Here is a 21432-nt window from a genome sequence, read left to right as displayed (position 1 = left end):
TAATGATTTTATTTTCCAGAATTCCTTTAATGTCTTACGGAGCTGAAGCTGAGACCTTTCTTATTACTTCTACTACAGTGGCAGGGACAATTCTTCCAGCAAATATCAGGCCTTTGGAAAACTTTGGTAAACTTTTTTTTTGTAAGTTTTATTTATAGCTAATGTGGAGTAGTGTTACAACATGATTCTCAGAAGTCAAAGCATACAGCTATAGTTAAAAGGGGAAAAAATGTTTTGATGCAGTTTGATGGTATTTCAAAACCAGCTGACCTATTTCTGAAGTTGGAATATAGAACATAAACCAACCACTCCAAAAACAAGTATTTTATGTAACTTAGTTCTATTCCTAAATTCAAATTTTTCTTTCATGTTGCAACTCTTCCTATTAAGGATAAATTACATTTTGATACTTCGGGTTGCTTGACATATTTTAGTGGTATACTGTGCAGTGTAAGGAACAAACTATTTCCTGATGGACAAGAATAGTCAGGAAGCTGCAGTATATGCATCTGTTTCAGTATACCTGAAAGCTTTATAGGGCACAAACATGTGAAGGTGCTCAAGCTCCAGGATCTGGCAGGAATTTAGCAGAAGACAAGATACAGAAAGAATTAGCTTCCTCCAGTTGCTTTAGATGCTTGTCTCTCCATACTCATCAAGAATGTAAGTTCTCTTCCCACTGGCTGCACAAATTCAAAGAAATGGAAACAAAGGAGTGCTGTTTTAAGGCCAGAGATAATGCCTTTTTTGAATTTGGAATTATACTACTTTCATTTTACTAGTAGGCAAAGAGGCGGGAGAGATTTGGGTGTCTTTAGGCCTACATGAATTGAGGAAGTGAATTGTGGGAAAGAATTAAGTAATAGGATGATGGAAAAGATACTTTATTTCATATTCTGCATTCTTGTTAAAGGTACTTGTTTCACTTCCCCATTCGCCAGTGAAAAATGGATAGGTTACTTCCTCAGGCCTCTGAGTTTTGGCAGTGCAATTTACTGATGCTTAACTGTTTCTGGTTTTAGTAGTAATGAGTGTATATGCCAGCTCCTCTCTCTTGATTTTCCTTTCCCCTTTTCACTTTATACAGTCAGGCTTCTTTGTTAATATGTACTGGAAGCAGAAAAAAATCTTACTAGATGAAGAGTATTTAAGTTAACTCCAAATTAGTTTGCAACATTAGACTATTTAGAACATATAATTAATTGCCATTGATAATTTCTGTAATTGATGTGCAAATAGTGATAATGTTGTCAACTCCTAATGCAGAACATGAAAATAAATCCCTTACGTTGTCTTTTGAGAGGAGGAAGAGACTTTGAATCTGAATCTTTACAGGGAAAGAAAAGAAAAATATTTTAAATATAAATTGAAATTAATTCCTGATTTGTCTTGGTTAGAACTTAGATACTTCTAAGATAAGCATTCCATCTTGTCTGTTAAAGGTGTGATTTGTAAACGTAAAATTACCACGCTGAAAAGACAAAGCAAATAAATTCTTCAGTTATTTTTATATATTTCCATATGCTTTTGCCACATCTGAACTAGAGTTCAGATGTTTAATGTAATATATTACTTATACTGTGGACGAAGTGAAAGACACACTAAAATATGTGCACACTAAAATTTTAAGTCATCTTCAGATTTGACTTGAAGACTTCCTACCAATAAGGAGTATACAGTAATAAGAGGCAGAGTCTTCAAATTTTCTAGTGAAACTAGTGGGTATTGGATGTGAAGATGTCCCTTGAGCATTTGGTCACATTCTGTGAGTGAGTGTTCCTTCCCCATTCAGTTTTTTATATAGCAGCTTAGGAGAGGATAAAGATGCACAACAAATGCTAAGGACAAAAGTAAGGAGAAACGTAACCTGAACACTGTTAAGAGATGTACGGCAAATTCTTAAAGAAGAAGGGAGCAAGCTCTCCTTTTACAGGAAATATGTGAAATGGAAAAAAAGGCAGAAAGTGAGGGAAACACAGGTAACAGACTTTCTGCAAAGGTGAAAAACAGGAGAGAAATGACGAAAATAGATAAGAAAAAAAACTGAAAAAGTAACCTCGTGACTCTTAACAAATTGTGCATGGAAAATCGTAGCATGGAGTTTTTGTTTACACTCCCCTCATCTCTTAGTTACATCTAAAATAGGCATTTTTGCATCAGAGTAGCAGTTGGTACTTGCTTACGAAGTTGTCCAAAGAGGCATACAAGTATCACTGGTCATAAAGCTATGGCCTGAATCTTTGTAGATGCTCCAGTTTTTTACATGCTCTTAGCATGTAAATACCTTGTTTAGTAATTTGACCTAAAAAATCATTACTGAATCTATAAATTCTGTTATGACTTAGGCCAATATTGTACAGTTCTTTTGCATGATTAAAATATTTTAAAATAAAGATTCATTGAGCTGAAACAATTTGTCCAAGTGCAAAGCTTGTGAATCTTGTTTGTTTAAAATTTTACGAGTAGCAAGGTATGCTAAAAAGCCGCTTGTATTTTACAAGTAGACTTTGAAAGTGCCACAATAATAATTTGCCTTTTAGCTCTGTCAGGATTTCCATGTTCCATTTCTGTTCTGATTTTTTCATTCTTGCAAGTTGATTTCTTCTCCCTTGAAGAAAATTACCACAGATGTTAGTTAAGTGACATTACAAATATTTAATATCTGATTTGTTTTCATAGCTATCATAATAGGATTGAAGACGGTTTGAGACTGCCACATGTGGATGAGTAACTGCTGGTTAACCATAGTGTAGTCACTTCCTAGTGTAACTACTGGGGAGGCTGTCATAGTAGATGCTTTAAATAATGACAGTAATCTAAAACTACTTTGGGAGTTCTCTACTACTCATTTGCTTTTAAATACGAGATACCTTTTATACAATCAGTAGGGTTTTTCATTATCTTAAGTGTTAATCTGAGCAGTAGACATCCAAAAATCCAAATTAGATAGATATGTCTTTCATGTTCAGGCAAATTATTGTGGGGAATATGAATTGCTGGGTAAACACACGACAAAGAGGAGATGATTATAGTACTGTGCTCTTTTCTAGCCTTTTAAAGGCTAGTGAGGGGAGGCTTGGGGAGTTAATTCTCTTAAAATGATCAAATTGTGTTTATATTTAATAGACAGTTTTATGTTTTTTGATTCTGCTAACAAAGTAGTAAGTTGTAGAAAGAGGCTTTTGTTGCTTTACTAATGGTTTAAATGCTGACTGCCTTTGAATATTGATATTGTTTTATCAATAGTAGTTTAATTGTGATTGCAGATGCTGTCCATGTATCCAACTATGCCTCTGAATGTACCTTCAGATGCCTAACATGTCACTTTGTTAGTTTGATTCTGTTCTTTAAACAGAATTGGTCTGCACTGGGGTTTGGGGGACACCTGGTTTTAGCTACTTAAGCTCTGGCGGCATTTCATACTGACTCTTACATTGCATTATATGAGGGTATCTGTTTAATGGGAGAACATAATTTTATGCTCTTAACTGTGTTTATGTAAATGGTTATTATTAAACTTTAATGTATTTTGCTTTATCTTTAGGCAAAGGATACGCTGTCGCATGTACCCAAGAAGGAGAAGAGAAAAAGCAAGCTTCAGGTTCATCTGGCTCTAGGGGAGCTAGAAGGAAGTCAGTTAATACTACTCCTAGAAGAAGGTCTGCACGGAACACCAAAAATGAGACTTTGGGTCAATCTCGGAGCTCACCTCGGTCAAGCAGTTCTGGGTGCAGCGTCCCTGATGGCAACAACCCACCTCTGAATAAATCTTCTTTAGAATCAGAGAAAGCTCTTCCAAAACGAAAGTCTAAAAGAATAGTTAAACAGCAAACACCTCTGGCTAAAAAGAAACTGAGAAGTTCTGCACGTTCTGAAAAGTCATCCAGTGATTCAGTAGATGATGATGACACTGTTGAGTCTGAAGCAGTTCAAACAGTAGATAAAGACCAGCAGTCAGATAATGAAAGCAGTAGTGCAAGCCTTCCACAGAAAAATGATGCAGAAACAGAATCTGCCAATGGATTGGAAAGCTGTAATGAACATACGGAAACTGAGGAAACTACAGGAGAACATAAGAAAGATGAAGACACTTCAGGCGATGCAGATACAAGTTTTTCAGTCCAAGAATCTCCAGTACTAACTTTAGGGGGAGAAAGTCAGGAATTTGAAGTAAAAGGTCTTACTGAAAAAAACGTAGATCTTAAGAATCAGGACATCTGTGAAAACACTATTGAACAAATGGAAACAAGAGCTAGTCCCAGAGATGAGGTATGTGACCATGCAACATCTGAAAAATCAGATCAGATATTGTGTAGTCCTCAAAATGAATCACTGGAGAACATAGATACTTTGACAAAAGTACGACAGTCAATAGATAGTCCAGAAAATGAATTGCTGGAGTATCCTAAACCTTTGGAACAAGATAAGCCATTAGAGAGCCCCAGAAGTAAATTGCAAGAACATACAGAAGCTGTAGAAATAGATGATTCTGGGGCAGAAGAAAAAACAGTGGAAGACTGTGCTAGTACAAATACTCAAAGCTTTAAAACTGTTCAAGACAAAGAACCAGATACATTAATAAGCATTACTTCTACAGACAGTACATCAGAACAATCCTTAAAAGAGAACACCGTGCCAGAAGGTGAAGAGAGTAGAACTTCAGAGTCACCCCAGATAAATGCTGAACATAAACATTTTGGAGAAGATAACAATGAAATGATACCAATGGATTGCGACTCATTTTGCAGTGACCAGAATGAGCCTCAGATTGAACAGTTACCACCAGCTGAAACTACAGAGCAGGAAGAAATGGACTCCGTAGGGTGTGATGCAGCAAACTGTACATCAGTTTCAGGGCTTTCTGATGAAAAAGATGAAACTATTCCTCAAGAAAAAGAGTGTCAGTCAGAAGTCAAAAAAGACAAAAAGACACGAACAAGAAGGTCTAGATTTCATTCTCCATCAACAACTTGGTCTCCTTCTAGAAGAGAGGGCAGGAAATCTCAGTCACCATCCCCTAAAAGGGAGATAACCGTAGACAGGAGCTCCCGATCACCGAAGAAGGAAACTGTTAGGGAGGGAAGGAGATCTTTATCTCGGTCTCCAAAAAGAGAGACACTCAAAGATGAGAAAAAAGCGCCATCTCGATCTCCAAAGAGGGAGACTGTCAGGGAAAGCAGGAGATCATCTTCTCGGTCAAGAACTAGGGATTCATCTCCAAGGCAAAAATCTAGATCTCGAAGCAGTGATAGAGATAGTCAAAGAAGAGATCGTGATAGAGAGAGAAGAAATAGGAGATGGTCTAGGTCCCGGTCACGATCTAGGTCAAGATCACGATCTAGGACAAGAAATAAAGGTTTTTCATTCTCTAGAAATGAGAGGGATGGTCATTCACCTCGTTGGAAAGAGAGATGGGCAAATGACAGCTGGAGGAGTCCCAGAGGAAATGATCGATACAGAAGAAGTGATCAAGAGAAACAGAATGAAAATCTTAAAGAGAAGGACAATACAGAAAAAAACAGTGATGATCAATGTTCTTCAGACAAGCGGAGGAATGATTGTCCAGATTGGGTAATGGAAAGGATAAATTCTGTTCCTGAGGGCAGGAACAGAGAGAGAGACAAACCACATTGGGAAGACAACAGACATGATAATTCAGGACACGGTTGGAATAAAAACTTTGGTTCAGGCTGGATTCCAAATCGAGGGAGAGGTCACCGTGGCAGAGGTGGACGTGGCAGAGGCGGTTTCATGTATGGAGACCAGAGTGAAAATCACTGGCAAAATAGAAAACCACTCTCAGGGAACTCAAATGGTTCTGGGAATGAAACTACAAGGTTCTCAGAACATCAGCCATACAAACATAAGAATGAGCAGGATTATTCTTTTGATACACCTGCTGATAGATCTGGGTGGACATCTGCCTCCAGCTGGGCTGTGAGAAAGACTTTACCTGCTGATGTGCAGAATTATTATTCAAGAAGAGGACGGAATTCGCCAAGCCCACAGTCTGGATGGGGAATGAGACAAGAAGAGGAGACGCCTGAACAAGGTATTCATAGATTTAAAATAAAGGTTCGTCGCAGATTCAGTAGATGAGTAAAATTCTAGTCATGTTGTCCTCATAGTTGTTTAGTTCTTCAAAATAAATTGGTGTGAATTCGTGGTCACTTTGCAATATGTACATATGGTATGTATAGCATCTGCCCACCTTTTAAAAAAGGTAACTTTTTTCAATGAGATTTGCAATTGACTGTGCAGACCCACAACATAGATTTGTACTTCTTGCTTGTAAATAAGCTTTTTCTTCTTTAAATTAAAAAAACAAAAACAAAAAAACATGGATTTACAAATGCAAAACTGCTTTAGCATTAAAATTCCTCTGAAGTCCAAACGTCAGTCTGGTGGGGGGGGGTTGTGGGTTTTTTTTGAGTATTTTATAACTAAAAGGTAACTCCCTAATAGAAATAAACTTTCTGGTAGAAAATGAGTTGACTATAGATGAGACAGATTCTAAATAGCTAAGAAGACATCCACAGATCGTTAATGCTCTGACGTAAATGGCAGGTGTGAATTGTATTTAAAAATCATAAAATCCAGTTCTGAAAGCAGCAACACTTGACAATGGGAAAGGGCATCTTGCTTCATCTTTCGTTTTTATATGTTTTCATTCTATATGCCAGAAGTTTTATCCTCCTTTTCAAAGGTAGCTGCATCAAAGGCTTCTCAGTTTTGAGGAAGCTTTGTCAACCTTCAATTTGTTGCACGAAAATTTATCAAACCTTTAATTGCAAGTATTGTGCATTTTGCGACATGTTTTATAGTTTGGTGACGGGCATTCTAACTTTTGGAACCTGAATTTCAGATGAGAGAATTACAATGTTCCCTTAAAACTGGACAAAGCAGGTTAGGTGGGGGGGGAAAAGAATAATAATCATACAAAGAAAAAAAAAAACAGTGACTTGGGGTGCAGAATAAGGTTTTAAGTCCTGATCCCTTTGAATTAGGTGAGAGGGCTCTCCAGGGAGGGATTCTGAGGGCAGGGTAATACATCTGAATTATAATTTATCAATCATTGCTCAGAACTAGTTTCTTGACTTTTTGAAATGCTCGCCTTTTATACCTACATCGTAAATTTTAGCTTCTGTTGAAGGCAGAATGAGATAGTAAAATCATGTTTTTAAAAGAAGTGCCATCCCATGAGGTTATTTTTACTTCCAAGCTCTATCTGTTGTACCATTGCAAAGTTTTTGAACAACTCTTTCTGAATATGAGCGTTTTTGAAGTTTGTTGAGAGTGATTTATTATTCAGTGAGAATACACAGCAGAGTATTTCTGTAGATACCAGAAATGGCTACAGTGAGTGTGTATAAACTGGGCAAAGAGGAGCAGAAAATAGTGTATGGGATAACATAAGACTAAACTCCTGCAATTGCAGGAGCTGGATAAGTTAAGGTGTCTTGGTGTTCTTTGGGAGAAATCCTGTTTCATTGTGATGGAACAATTTATTAGGTGTGTTGTGGGAACAAGTAGAGAAAATGGAAATTCAAAATGCAGGCTTCCACAGTAAGCTGACCTTTTTAAACTCAGAAACCAGTATTTGTCTGGTGATGAGTGCTGTGTGATGAGTGATGTGTTCAGTATCTTTAAAATACTCAAATAGAGAAATCTCTTTGATACTCTATGCTTCATGAAGAGTTTAGACAACTGGTTCCACTTTATGCTTAATAAAATACATATTTTGTTTTATATACGGTCTGTTTTTTCTTTGGATAGATCCAAACCTCAAAGACCAAGGCAACCAGCAAAGTGATGGCTCTCAGTTACCGGTAAATATGATGCAGCAGCAAATGAATGTAATGCCGCAGGTGAACGCACAGCACCAACCTATGAATATGTTTCCGTACCCCGTGGGTGTCCATCCTCCCATGATGAACATGCAACGCAGTCCTTTCAACATCCACCCTCCGATGCCCATGCATCTCCACGCCGGAGTGCCTCTCGTTCAGGTAGCTGCTCCCACAAATTTGTCTCAGGGATTACCTCCGCCTCCACCTCCACCCCCACCATCTCAACAAGTCAACTACATTGCTTCACAGCAAGATGGAAAACAATTGCAGGTATGCTTTATCAGAAACCTTGGCAAGAGCAGCAATGAGGCAACACATGAGTTAAGGGTTTCTTAAATTTAATACTATCTACTTGATAAACTTATACTTGCAGTTTCTTTCTCTCTTGCCTGTTTTCTCCCACCCCACATCAAATTTTAAATGGAAGTATCCATGAGGACATCATAAGTTTGGGGGGCTGTAGCTTTTAAATAATACATAACACCATAACTGACTTTGTTTGGTTTTGTGGTAGTGAGATGTTCCAGCTGGTAATGGAACACTGAAAAATTTATTCACAACTGTCCCTTGCCCTGTTTCCAGAACTAAGGAGAAAAAGGTAATTTCAAGTTTTCCCCTTCAAAATCGGGGTTTTGCTGTAGAAAGTGCTTGAATCCTCTTTCAGCAGTGTGTAGGAAGTGACCTCAGCCTCTTTGTTGCAGTTCTCATCCGCTGGGATGTTGTTTGGGCAGAGTAAAATTATCATCAAGTCCTGCATGGCATCGGTTTGTTCCGCACTTCCATTCTCCAGCTGTCAGTGTCTCAGCAGCTCCACCACTACCACCCCCACTGCCACATTGTCTGTTGTTTAATCTTTTGAGCCTTTTTGTCAATAATTTCCAAGTTTTCCTTGGTATGTTTTCCTTCTCCTTCTTGCCCAATTCTCCTGGTTTTGTATGCCTAACTCTTGCTTCATTTCTCCAGTTTCAAAAACTCGGCTGTGCTTGGGGCAGACCAGACCAGCTTTTTGTTTTAAGCTGTCTTGGAAGGCACAGCCTTTGTGTATGTGAGCTCCTCCTGTACCCAGCTGTTTATATTAAGAGTTTATGTATCAGGGAAAGGAAAATGAGCAACTTCGAAGAGAATGCACGACCATGCAAGATGTAATGCCGTGTCTGTGATGTACAAAGGGTTCTTAAGGGCTTGACTGAGGTTTGTGCTTTTCTTCTGTTGTAGGCCTCCTTCTCTAACCTGAAATGCTTTCCCCCGCCTTCCAAATTAAAAAAGAGATGTTCTAGAACAAGAAGTTCTAAACCTCTGTTTTTATGCAATGTCTCTGAAAAAAAATTGAAATGAATTGATAAATGGCTAACATAACATTCTTTTCACTCTCAACTGCTGTTGACCATTTGTACTGACATAGAAACAACAACAACAACAACAAAAAAAAAGTACCATGGGAAATACTGAGTGGGTTTACAGGCCATATGAAATACTTTAATAGTGAAAGTAAAACAGTAAGGTACTATTTGAATTAAAATGGTTGTAGATTCCTTGTTGATTTCATTTGTGCCTGCTGTCTGTAATTAAAATATTTTCACAGTTGGAAATCCAGTACGTTTTATTTCTGAAATGTAAGAAGCCAGAGTGCAGGCTGTGAACCTCTGCAAAATTTACCATCTAGTGCAGCAATAGGTATGATTCTATAGGAATTGGTTGTTGCTCCAAAGTACAGGTATTTGTTAAGAAAGCCCCTGGTATATCTGTTGCTGTTACCTTCTGTGGAATGATGTCCGTGAACCTGAATGTTCCTGGGAGCTCCTGCTGCTTTTTCTTTGAGCTTGCATTGAGCAAGTCCTTGGTGGTAGCACAATACAAATTAATGAATACTTCAGGGCTCCAACATGTCCTGCCTTGTTCAAAGGAAGATGAAGAGGGAGCACTGGCAAGCTTTAGTGTACTGATTATAACAGTTTGATTACGTGTGTCTTTTCCCAGGATTTCAGTCATTATTCTTCATCTGGATATATGCAGACCTGAAAAAAGTAAAGCTGATTACTTGGGGTGGGACAGGGGAGAAGCATTTAGGGTAGCCTGCCGGAAACGTTCTTGGCTTTTGCTAAAAAGTCTCCATCTGAGTTGCTGAGAGCTACTTCATTTCTCAATTTCCGAAGTATCAACAGTGCTCATGGTACACTTTGATGTTTGGAAATGTGTAGTAAAGGGCTTTTCCTTAAGAACAGACCCTGGTGCTTCAGCCAACATTTCACATCCCTTGAGTCAGGCCGTAGGTGTTTACATGTTTGAAATTCACATGGAAGTTCAAGCCAGTTACAAACATGAAAATAAAGGTTTCAAAGCAGTGTAATTACAAGACATAAATGCAGGTGTGTGTTAAGGTAATTTTTGTATGATTGTTTAGGTGATGATTTTCATTTTTTGGTGTTAATCTGATTTACATCTATGGGCCTCCTGTTCTCTCCTGTGACAAAAAGGTTCTGCAGCCATAAGGTTCCTTCATGTGCTAACACCTTCCACGTCTGCTTGCAGGACACCGTATTGCTGGGATCTCCGTCAGAGCCAGAATCTAGCAGCCACAGTGAAAACACAGCGGATGCCTTATTTCTCATGCTCTTTTTTTCCCCTTTGAGTAGATCTGGTATCACGTGCATATCTTCCATAATAACAAACGGCGTGGAAACGAGTTGATGAACCAAAGCATGTAGCATTTGGTGCTTTTTCAATAGCTGCTGAAACATGTAGAAAGATTTATTGTCATACTGAAGGCCAATGTATTAACTCCTGATAACTTTTTAAAACAGGGTATGCAAAATGCTGCTCATGTGAGTAATAACATGAGTGCTCCAGCCTTGCCTGCTCCAACAGCAATCCTGGGAAATGTGGGAACAGTTCAGGGACCAAGTTCTGGTAATGCAACGTCATCGAGTCACGTCAAAAGCTCTAACCCGGCTGTAAAACCAGGAGAAAACAAAGCAAGTGTGACAGTGGAAGCCAGTGCAGATAGCTCGAAGAAGGACCAGGCAAGTTCAAAGTTGTCCATATACACACACACCTTATGAGATACTAAAAATATGACTGATAGTACCTCTTCTGTGTGTATCCCTTAATACTGTCATCTCCGTGATACTTTTCTGACAGCTCCAGGCTATAACAAACTTTGTTTGATTCTTGGCAATTGATTCTTTTTAATGTAGTAGTCTTTAAAGCAGTAGCAGTACTGTTAAAAAAAATCACTGTAATTGCTGTGGAACAGCATTACGTTCTTAATAAAACATAGGCAGCTCTCACAAGTGCTGGAATTTGAGTAAGAGGAGTGTGGTTTTCTAGTCTTCTATAGCAAATTTTTTGTGTTAAGTTTTAATTTGTGATAGATGTTAAGACACATACACAGACTCTAAAAATAATACTCCAGTTTTGTTTTTTCATCAGAAATTGTTAATCCAAGAAAAAGCAGCACAAGAAGTGAAACTAGCTATTAAGCCTTTCTACCAAAATAAAGACATCACTAAGGAAGAATATAAAGAAATTGTGCGGAAAGCTGTAGATAAAGTAAGTTGATCTGTTAACAAAATCTGAAATGGGTATGTTTCAATTGAAGCAGGCTTGGGGTGGGTTTTCTGACCATGTGGGAACTACTGGTAGTCGCTGGGCGGGGGAACAGGAAGAGCAAAAATACCTTTGTCTGTCTTCATCCACAAGAGCTTTTCCAGCTCGTGGGAATGGAAGTAATTTATTGTTGGAAAGAGTTGAATGGGAATTGGGAAGTATTTGGGAAATCTTGATGATTTCCAAAGTTACTCTGAGAAACCTCGGGTATTGGGAAGATAAATATGAAGCAATGACAAGTCAACAGATGAATTTCAAACATACTTTTCTTTAAAACTGTTGTAGGTTTGTCATAGCAAGAGCGGAGAAGTTAATTCTGCAAAAGTGGCCAATCTAGTGAAAGCGTATGTAGACAAATACAAACGTTCTCGGAAGAAAAATCCAGAAGAGACAGTCTCCTGTGACAGGAAATAGAACACGTTTTCAGTTTTTAATTTTATTCTATCTGCAAAGTGCAATTTCAACATGAACCGTAAACTGAAATTTGTACATGACAGTGATTTAAATCTGCTTTTGATAAAATTATTTTTCAATGTAGTATATAATGTTTTGTTTAAAGAAATATAGATCTACAGGGCAACTTCTTTATTCCTTTTTAAAAACAGATGTCTAAAAAAGTAAAAGGTGTAAAGAAGAAGAATCATTAGGAATGTACGATTGTGTGGATACTTAGGTGTACAGCATTTTGACTTGAATAACAGTGCATTAAATTAGAAACTTTTGTCTAAGTACATTGGTTTTGGAACAGGTATGTACAGTACATGTAATCAGTCAGATTAATTTTTTTTCTTTTGATTTCTCCCTAATTATAGCAAAGATAAAATAATGTATTGCCTTGACAAATACTTCTAGCGTTAACTGGACAGGCTGAATGCAGGGGTCACAATGTGTATATAAAAAGGCACATGGAGTTCTCTGAACAGAAGAACTGTTTAGATTTTTAAAAGAAAAATCATAAACAGTTAAATTCAGTGCCCAAAATCATGGGCACTGTGCCATCTGTTGTAACACCAAATAAAAGTTATGCTGCTTGTTTTTGTTTGTGACGTTTTTCAATTTGTTTCAAGGTAGTGGGATGAACTTGATCGATTTTTACGTGCTGAAAGCCCTCAATCACTACATACTGACAACCCCAGTTCCTGTCTAATCCTGCCCGTAGCTAGTGAAACAGCGTAGAGAATTGCTCTGTGTTGGATGTTCAGACACACAAACTAGTTTCTTGTACTTCACGTAGGATCAAGAAAGCTGGAATTTTTCTCCAGGTTCCCAGTTGATCAGAGGCTGACAGTTGTGCCAGGCTTGGCTGCGTAATATTTGCCTTTGTTAGCTAGGGACCGTAGCGTGGATTGCCAAACTGCTATCACTGAAAATGCACGATCTGAAGTCAAGTGCAGCAGCTTTTATATTTCCCCAACCACTTTTCTACAGAGAGGTTTGTAGAGGTACCACAAGCATTTTAAAAGCAGATCTGGGGTTATCAGAAGTGCTAGAGGAATGCTTACACCTCATGTAGAACATGTTCTACTGAGATCGTAGCAAGGAGGTTGCTGAAATACTGAGACAAATACGAGCCTCTTTTGAGAAAAATAGCTTGGGATCCTTCCAGCCCTGAGTAGGGAAGAAACCTTTCTCTGAGATTTACTCTGGAATAGGAAGAAGTTCCCTTTCTCTCAGGATACAGTGAAAACTTCAGCGCTCCCCCTTCAATCCTGTTGCGTGGTAACAACCTTTGGTGTTGGCTCAGCCTGGCATCTGCTCCAGCCAAAGGTCTCCTGGCCCAAAAGCATCCTGACACAAAGTATTGATAGAGTTTTTTGATAATTTTTCTCCTAGTAGCCCGTAGTTCCACAAGTTAACTTTTCTAGACAGAAAACTCAGTCTTACCTGCTGAGCAGCTTCTGCAGAAGCCTGAGGATGAGCTAAGGGATAAACACCCATGTACACACTCGTGGTTATATAGAGAGGTATCTGTAAAAATGTGATGTTTGTCACAGCAGTTGATCACTTGGTTTTAACTGTAACTTTCTGCAGACTTAACGAAGCATTTGACTGTCTATATTTATTTTTGTGTGCCTAAATGAAAATGCTATGTAAATTAGAGACTGCTATAATACATTTTCTACAGTCAAGACAGGCTTTAGATTTTTCAAAATATTCAGTTTTACACTGTGGTAGCAATTTGTATGATCTCTTGAACTATTTTAAGCTAAAATTGGTTAGCACTTTTTGAAAAATGTAGCAAATTGCTATGTCTATCCTGGTTTATCACGCCGTGCGTACTTATTTTTATTACATTTTACTTCTCCGAATTTTTGGATTTTTAATGACCTTTTATATCTTTTTACTCTATACAGTTGAGCCTTGCTATAAAGCTCCTTTCAGGAGCCAGATAAGTGTTCATGTCTTGTTTTTCTTGGAGAGGTGGAAATTGGGTGGGAAGGAATGATGGAGCACATAAACTGGGAGAGCTGCTCCTGGCTGGCTGATCAGCTGTCACTTGCTGCCATGTTGTTGGGGCAGTGACTGTAGTGATGCTCCTCTCATTTCAAAACGTTAATGAAGAATATGGGATAGATTAGAATGTGATCAGTGACTTTATTTTTTACAATGAAATACTTCAGAACTTACTGGAAAATATGCAGTTCATTACAATTTCTATGCTGAATTTAAAAAAAATAAAAAATGGAAAAAATGCATTGCCTTAATACATAGACTCTCCTATTTTTCCTGAAGAGCAGTACGGTCTCTGTTGGTGTGACTGCCCGAGAAGGCATGTACTTTAACCTTGTAGTCATGTTTTTGTTAAAATAGTATGAGAGCTGTATTTCTATTTATTGAAACTCCTTGTACTACATGCACTAGTACTGAAGGCAAGTGATGGGAATGTGCAGTGCACGTGCTGCCCATGGGGTATCAGTAATTCATTCAATCCGAATTGCCTTGAGGTAAATAATGACAAAACTGTATACTTTCTGTGAACTTATGCAAATGATAAGGATTTTCCTTGCACTCCTTCCACTGTCTCACTGTGCATGCTGCTTGAATATCTCATCCTAAAGATGTGTCTTAGGAGCACAGTGGCTGTTCAAAGCCCACAATACGGTGTTTGTAGCAGAAGGCTGGAGTGCTGTCTACTGAAAAAATACTCTAAGAACTAGTTTTGTGTAGTGCTTAACATTTTCTAATAAATTCTTTTCACTAAGCTGGCAGTCGTCTGTGTTTGGTCTTCAGTGATTCTGGCTCAAGTGGTTTAATTCAGAAAGCAGCATTAATTGCTATTACTTCTATACCTGTGCATACTTAATCTTGTTTGTGTTGTCTGGGCTCCTCCTCCTCTTCCCCACTGTATGTTCTCAATTAGCCTGTCCTCACCCTGCCTTGTCTGTCTGAAAATGCTGCGAGTTGAAGAAAACTAAATGCATGTGGCAAAATGTTCATGTACTGAAGTGCCGCAGTGGTGACTCCAGGCACTGCTTCTTGCCAGGGAAGGTCGGGACTCAAACCAGCCAGGCCCTGTCCCACACGCCTCCTGGGAGCACTGAGCAAACTGGGCTTGGCAGAAACAGCCCCTGGAGAACCTAGCACCCGATGTCCTACCTCGGGTGGGAGCTTCATTCCAAGCACCTCATTAATTTCTGGGACTATGTCTGCAGTACTTTCTGAGGTACCTCCCCAGGCCCATGCAGACACTGTCACAAGGCTTGTGCAAGAGCCTCCTGTCCTTGAAGGTGGCTGCCTCCCTGCTGTGTGAGGTTCAGAGAAGCTTCGTTAGATTCCGGCTGTTATGGCTGAGTGATTATAGAGTCATTAGGGTTGGAAGAGCCCTCCAAGATCATCTGGTCCAACCATCCCACTACTACCAATGTCACCCACTAAACCTTGTCCCTAAGCACCAGGTCCAACCCCTCCTTAAACACCCCCAGGGACGGTGACTCCACCACCTCCCTGGGCAGCCTGTCCCAATGCCTGACTGCTCTTTCTGAGAAGAAATGTCTCCTCATTTCACAGAATCATTTAGGTTGGAAGAGACCTCCAAGATCACTGAGTCCAACCCCTGACCTAACACTAACAAGTCCTCCACTAAACCATGTCACTAAGCTCCACATCTAAACGTCTTTTAAAACCTCCAGGGATGGTGACACAACCACTTTCCTGGGCAGCCCTTTCCAAGGCCTAACCACCATTTCGGTAAAGAAGTTCTTCCTAATATCCAACCTAAACCTCCCCTGGTGCAACTTTAGCCCATTCCCTGTAGTCCTGTTGCTGGTTACCTGTGAGAAGAGGTCGACCCCCAGCTCCCCACACCTTCCTTTCAGGTAGTTGTAGAGAGCAATAAGGTCTCCCCAAAGCCTCCTCTTTTCCAGACTAAACAACCCCAGTGCCCTCAGCCGCTCCTCACAGGACTTGTGTTCCAGGCCCTTCACCAGCTTCATAGCCCTTCTCTGATGGTACTTGTGGTGGCAATGGATGGCCCTGCCTTGCTTCTGTGTGTACTGGAAGTGGGCACGGGGGATTAGGCAAAGAACACACCGCTTTGATGAGCAAGAGTGGAAATTAAGGCCAAGACAGGCGGCTTGGTGAGGATGTTAATTGCGGAGAGCGAGGTTCAGAGGTGTCCAGCCATTGAGGCCAAGAACTGTTCAGAAGGAGGACTGGTGCTTGGAGGCATGAAGTGCCTGGGAGCTGGTCTGGTGAAGCTGGGTTAGCAAGACGATGGGCACGTTGGCTGCAGGAAGGGGTTTGTCACTCCTGGTGAGTGTGCAGGTACCTCATGTAGGTCAAGATTGCTGCACTGGGGGCTGATGGACAGACAGGCCTGAAACATGGTCTTGAAGAGGAAAGTAAGGGAACTGACCGCGTTCATTTAAGGTTGGACTCGATGATCTTAGGTGTCCTTTCCAACCTGAACAAGTCTATGATTGCAATTAATTAAAAATTAATTGCCTGATTTGTAAGTCAGCCTGATGGCCACCTACCTGCTAGGGGCCATGAACTGTTCCAGGCATGCTAACAGCAGGAACTTCGTCTATTGCCGAAAAGAGCTCTTCATCACCTTCTGGCTGAGGTGCGGCTCCCCGTGCCACCCCGCTGGTTTCCTGCAGCTGGAGACAAGCTCGCAGGCACCCGGCCCCTGCGTTGTTTGCATGATGCTGCTTCCGCATCGCTTTGCCCCGCGTCGGGTTTGCCTGAGGCTCCTCAGCCTGAGGAGCACCGGAGCGACCCCGCACCACCAGAGTGGAAACGGTTCTGAGGGGCGCCCGGCCCACAGCACACGAGGGACAGAGGCAAGTGGGGCAAAAGGCAGGTGCAGCAGCAGCACGTTGGTCAGGACTGAAATTTTGAGGAGCCAGATCCATTTTGGTCTGGTTTATGTGGCTAAAGCCTTTCTGGATCCTGCTTGTATGATCCCCTTGAAATCTTTACTCATTTTTGCCATGAAGAGATCATTGCGCTTGAGAGTAATTAAAAATAAATAACTCACAAGTTTGTATCTTCTGCGGGAGACACATCCTGGACATCGTGGCATATCAGTGCCATCAGTAAAATGAGTAGGTAGAGTCCAAAGGTGCCCCCCCCCCCCCCCCGTGGACTTGAACCTTCTGAATCCTAGAGATGAAACCAGTCTGTAAAAGATTTTTCATTATTATCAAGTATTATAATGTTCATAAATAGTTTATTTTGAAAGGGTACAATGGTAAGGACAATACTAAATAACCAATTTCACTAATTAAAGAGTGCTTAGAAGTAGCAACTTTCAAAATAATCAACGGAGCATCTATGAATATTAAAAACAAAATCACTAGCCCATGGGGAAAAAAAGCCCAAATAGCTAATTGCACAAAAGGAGAGGAGTCTGGGAGAAAGCACCAGCTGGAGTACTGAACTTGACAATCTTTTTCCCCCAATATTGCTGAATTACAACTCCCAGAGCCTCATGAGCCAGCAGTAAGACTTCAGCCTGAGCTTCATTTCCACAGGCTGTTTGGGCCACAAGCCCAGGGCATGGCAGCAATGCAGTCGATGCCATTGCACACAGCAAACAACCCAAACCAGAGAGGAACCCAACACAGAGAAAAGTGGCTGCAGGAGCCAAAACCGAGGAATTTTGGCAGCAGGTTGTCATACAATTACTTCTGAAATGTTGCAGAAATTAAACCTACAACCACTAATTTTAATTTTTATGAGGCACGTAAATCAGAAATAGCCAGGGATTCCTAGATGCTTCGGTTCAAGAGCAAGTGGGAGGAAAGAAAGTAACCCTTGGAAGTTGGAGTTTACTCACCCATTCTTTGGTCTTTCACAACTCAGGGCCAGGAGGGCAGCTCCCGCGTGGGGCAGAGCCTCCTCTGACAGGAGCCGCGAGCTCTGCTGCCCGTTTTCCCTTCACAAGATCCATCGGGACCCCGACACAGGGGGCCTGCAGTGCGGGGGTGGGGGGTGGGGGTGGGGGGTGGGGGGCTCACAAAGATCATGGCCGGCTGAGAGGTTGCAGGGAGGAGCTGTTCCTTTGCTGGAGCAGGGGGATGAAGGTGCCCGGCCCTGCATACAGGCATGAAGCAAGTGGATTACATTTCCAACAAGTTGTGGGTTTTACTATGGGGGTCAGCCATGGGCATATCGGCCAAGACTAAGCTCTAGTGCCGAAGGGAAAAGCAGGCAGCCCCGGCCTTCTTCATCCCCTGGGGCTCCTTCACCACAGGTGGGCAGAGTCCCTGGGAGCCTTCAGCAGAACCGGGACGAGGGCGCAGCCTCGTGCCTTAGGCTTCACCGCACAGCTCCAGCCGAAACCATGTGCACAGGCAGCCCTGCCCAGAGGGCAGGCAGACATCGGAGTCTTTGAGAAGTCTCCTCTCAGCCAGGGCAGCAAACTACCCATGGGTCTGTAGACTTTAAAACCCCCAAAAACAACCAAACAGCAAACCCTCCCAACACACAGCTTGCAGCAAAGTCACCGGGAAGGTATTCACAGGGTACCTGACCCAGCTGCCCGAGGGGCACCCGCCATAGGAGCAGAAGCTAGACCTTGCCATGAGGATCTTCCCCTTTTAGAGAGTTTTGCTGCACTAACACTGCATTTCTTTCCATCAACTGTAAAAGGCCATCAGTTCACCCTGCCTTTTTTTTAAAGGTGTCAGCCCAGACTGCTCCCTGCCTGTCTCATCACAGACTGGGAGAAGCCAAGCCACAAATGGCAACGATGGCGTGAGCGAAAGCAAATGGTAACACACACATGAGGATGGCTTTGAAGTCACAGTGATTTAAGCCCAGAGCTCTGATCCTGCCACAAACAGCACAAACAAGCTGCTGATAATCGTTGTCTTGTGGCAATCAGCCTCCAATTCTTCAACTTTTCAAAAGGATCCAGAGCTCGAAACCCTCGCTGCCCCTGCTGCCTTCAACACCTTCAAAACCTCAAAGCGAACAGTTGGTAGTAACAAAATGCTCTGCCCCTCGCGTGCTCTGCCCCAGACAGCAGGCAGGCAGGTAGGTGCTCATTGCCACTGCCGGCTGCGCGCCCCAGCCCTGGTACAGGAGGGACCCCGGGCGCTGCATCAACCAGAAAAGCCGCCCATAACTTAATAGAGAAAAGAGCTGACTTACACATCAACCATGCTTGTTCTCCTCTTGCAACAGTTTTCAGCAGCATAGACCATGCAGCATCAAATAAATTCTGCCACTATGCTGAGAAAATTTACAACCTCCAGAAAACTCAGTGGTGACAGAGGAGTAATGTGCACCTAGGCAAGAGGCGCTACTGGCACCCCTGCTACACTCATAAACTCTTCATAAGAGGAGCTTTAACTGTAGATGCAAGAGATTGCTTTAAAAATACAACTAACCTGGAAATAGTACAATATAGTTTTGATGCTGTTTTTTTGTTGTTGTTATTGAGAGTGGTGGGTTTTGTGTTTTTGTTTTGTTTTGTTTTGTTTTGTTTTTTGTTCGTTTTCCCCCAGGAAGTTGCTACTCTTCAAGAAGAAGCTTGGAGTTAAGCTGAAAAGGCAACGCTTTGTGACTAAGTTCCTGACCTGAAGCTCACTGAAGACCCCAGCACTTGTCCCACTGGTTGCAATGAGCAGAGGTTTCATCCGAAGTGACTTACAATGAAGAAGATACACATAATAAAATATACATAGTATGCATTTAACTGCTCCTATATATATGTATATATATATATAGAGAGAGAGAGAGAGAGAGAGAGTCGTAGTATTCTATGTATTAATGCATAATACAAAGCACGCATTATTAGTCACTCACCCCCCTCAATGAACTTTCAAAGACATCACCCAGCAATGTGCACGCTTACTTTACTAAGGTAACTAAGTTAATCCTGGATTGTTTTATTATTTTTTATTATTATTATTATTTTGGCAAGGGCACTCTGAGAGTGGCTGTGCTCCTGGGGCACCCAGTTAGTAAATCACAGTGAGACAAAGCAGCAGCCAGGGCGGGTTCCCGCAGGGGCTGGCTGGTGACGGCAGGAGGCAGCGCTGGCAGCAGGGCAGCTGGAGGGGCTGCAGGGGGGTTGCTGCTGAGCACCGCAGCACCAAGGGCTGCAGCACAAACTGGCCGCCATCTGTCTGTCCGTCTCTTTGCCACACAACACCCTAATCTCTAAATTGGAGAGGTATGGCTCTGAAGGGTGGACCACCTGGTGGATAAGGAGTTGGCTTGATGGCTGCACCCAGGGAATGGTGGTCAAAGGTCTCCAGGTGGAGACTGGTGATGAGTGGTGTCCCTCAGATGACACCAAGCTGAGCGGTGCGGTTGATACACCAGAAGGAAGGGATGCCATCCAAAGAGACCTGGACAGGCTGGAGATTTGGGCCCGCGTGAACCTAATGAGGTTCAACAAGTCCAAGTACAAGGTGCTGCACCTGGGTCGGGCAATCCCAGACACGAGCACAGACTGGGAGAAGAACTCACTGAGAGCAGCCCTGCAGAGAGGGACTTGGGGGTGCTGGTGGATGAAAAGCTCAACAGGAGCCAGCAGCACGTGCCTGTACCCCAGAAGGCCAACTGCAGCCTGGGTTGCATCAACAGAGGGGTGGCCAGCAGGGGACGGATGGGATTGTGCCCCTCTGCTCTGCCCTTGTGAGGCCCCACCTGGAGTGCTGCGTTCAGGTCTGGGGCTCCCAGCACAATAAGGATGTGGGGCTGTTAGAGCAGGTCCAGGGGAGGGCCACGAGGATGATCAAGGGGCTGGAGCACCTCTCCTATGAGAGAGAAAGGCTGAGAGCTGGGGCTGTTCAGCCTGGAGAAGAGCAGGCTCTGGGGAGGCCTTTCAGTATTTAAAGGGAACTTATAAGAAGGATGGAGAACGACCCTTTACTTGGGTAGATAATGACAGGATGAGGGGTAATGGCCTTAAACTAAAAGAGGGGAGATTTATATTACACATGAGGAGGAAATTCTTCACTCAGAGGGTGCTGAGGCACTGGCACAGGTTGCCCAGAGAAGCTGTGGATGCCCCATCCCTGGAGGTGCTCAAGGCCAGGCTGGATGGGGCTTTTGGCAACCTGGTCTGGTGGGAGGTGTCCCTGCCCATGGCAGGGGGTTGGAACTGGGTGGGCTTTAGGGTCCCTGCCAACCCAAACCATTCTATGATTCTATGATGATCTTTATAAACTTAAAAACTTTCACCATGAACAGGTCAGTGGTAATGATCTTAATCTTGCCTGAAACAAAATCAAAGCCCTAAGTTAACCCCTCCATGTAAATAGACTGGGGGAAAAGTTTTATTTTGTTTAGGTTTGGTTTAACAAACCAGTGTAGGTGCGGATTGTTTTAAAACTGCAACACAAACTCAACATTAGTTTAAACTAATCTTTAAGAAGAATTCTCAAAGGGCAGACAGTACTTACACAAAAGCTAGTATGAAAAAAAGCCATTCATTTTCTTTTCTTGTTTTCACAGTCCATCCTCCTCCCCAGCCAAATTATTAGTTTTGTGCTAAAAGATGTCAAAGATCACC

The 21432-nt window shown here is 41.9% G+C and overlaps 1 protein-coding gene across 3 annotated transcripts in view; it reads left to right on the top strand.

The window, feature by feature from the left end:
• Positions 1 to 14655, top strand: part of SCAF11 (SR-related CTD associated factor 11) — a 47957-nt gene extending 33302 nt beyond the window's left edge. For 2 of the 3 annotated variants that reach the window (XM_040551756.1, XM_040551766.1), the window contains exons 10-15: positions 20 to 126; positions 3545 to 6052; positions 7777 to 8120; positions 10652 to 10870; positions 11280 to 11399; positions 11742 to 14655. In XM_040551756.1, coding sequence (XP_040407690.1) covers positions 20 to 126; positions 3545 to 6052; positions 7777 to 8120; positions 10652 to 10870; positions 11280 to 11399; positions 11742 to 11870 — 3427 coding nt within the window. In that variant the 3' untranslated portion in view covers positions 11871 to 14655. The remainder of the gene's footprint in view (positions 1 to 19; positions 127 to 3544; positions 6053 to 7776; positions 8121 to 10651; positions 10871 to 11279; positions 11400 to 11741) is intronic. The other variant, XM_040551777.1, reaches the window with a different exon arrangement.
• The last annotated feature ends 6777 nt before the right edge of the window (positions 14656 to 21432 follow it).

This window comes from Cygnus olor, chromosome 1 (assembly GCF_009769625.2).
Source record: "Cygnus olor isolate bCygOlo1 chromosome 1, bCygOlo1.pri.v2, whole genome shotgun sequence".
Taxonomy (NCBI): domain Eukaryota; kingdom Metazoa; phylum Chordata; class Aves; order Anseriformes; family Anatidae; genus Cygnus; species Cygnus olor.
This window is presented reverse-complemented; position numbering and strand designations above follow the sequence as displayed.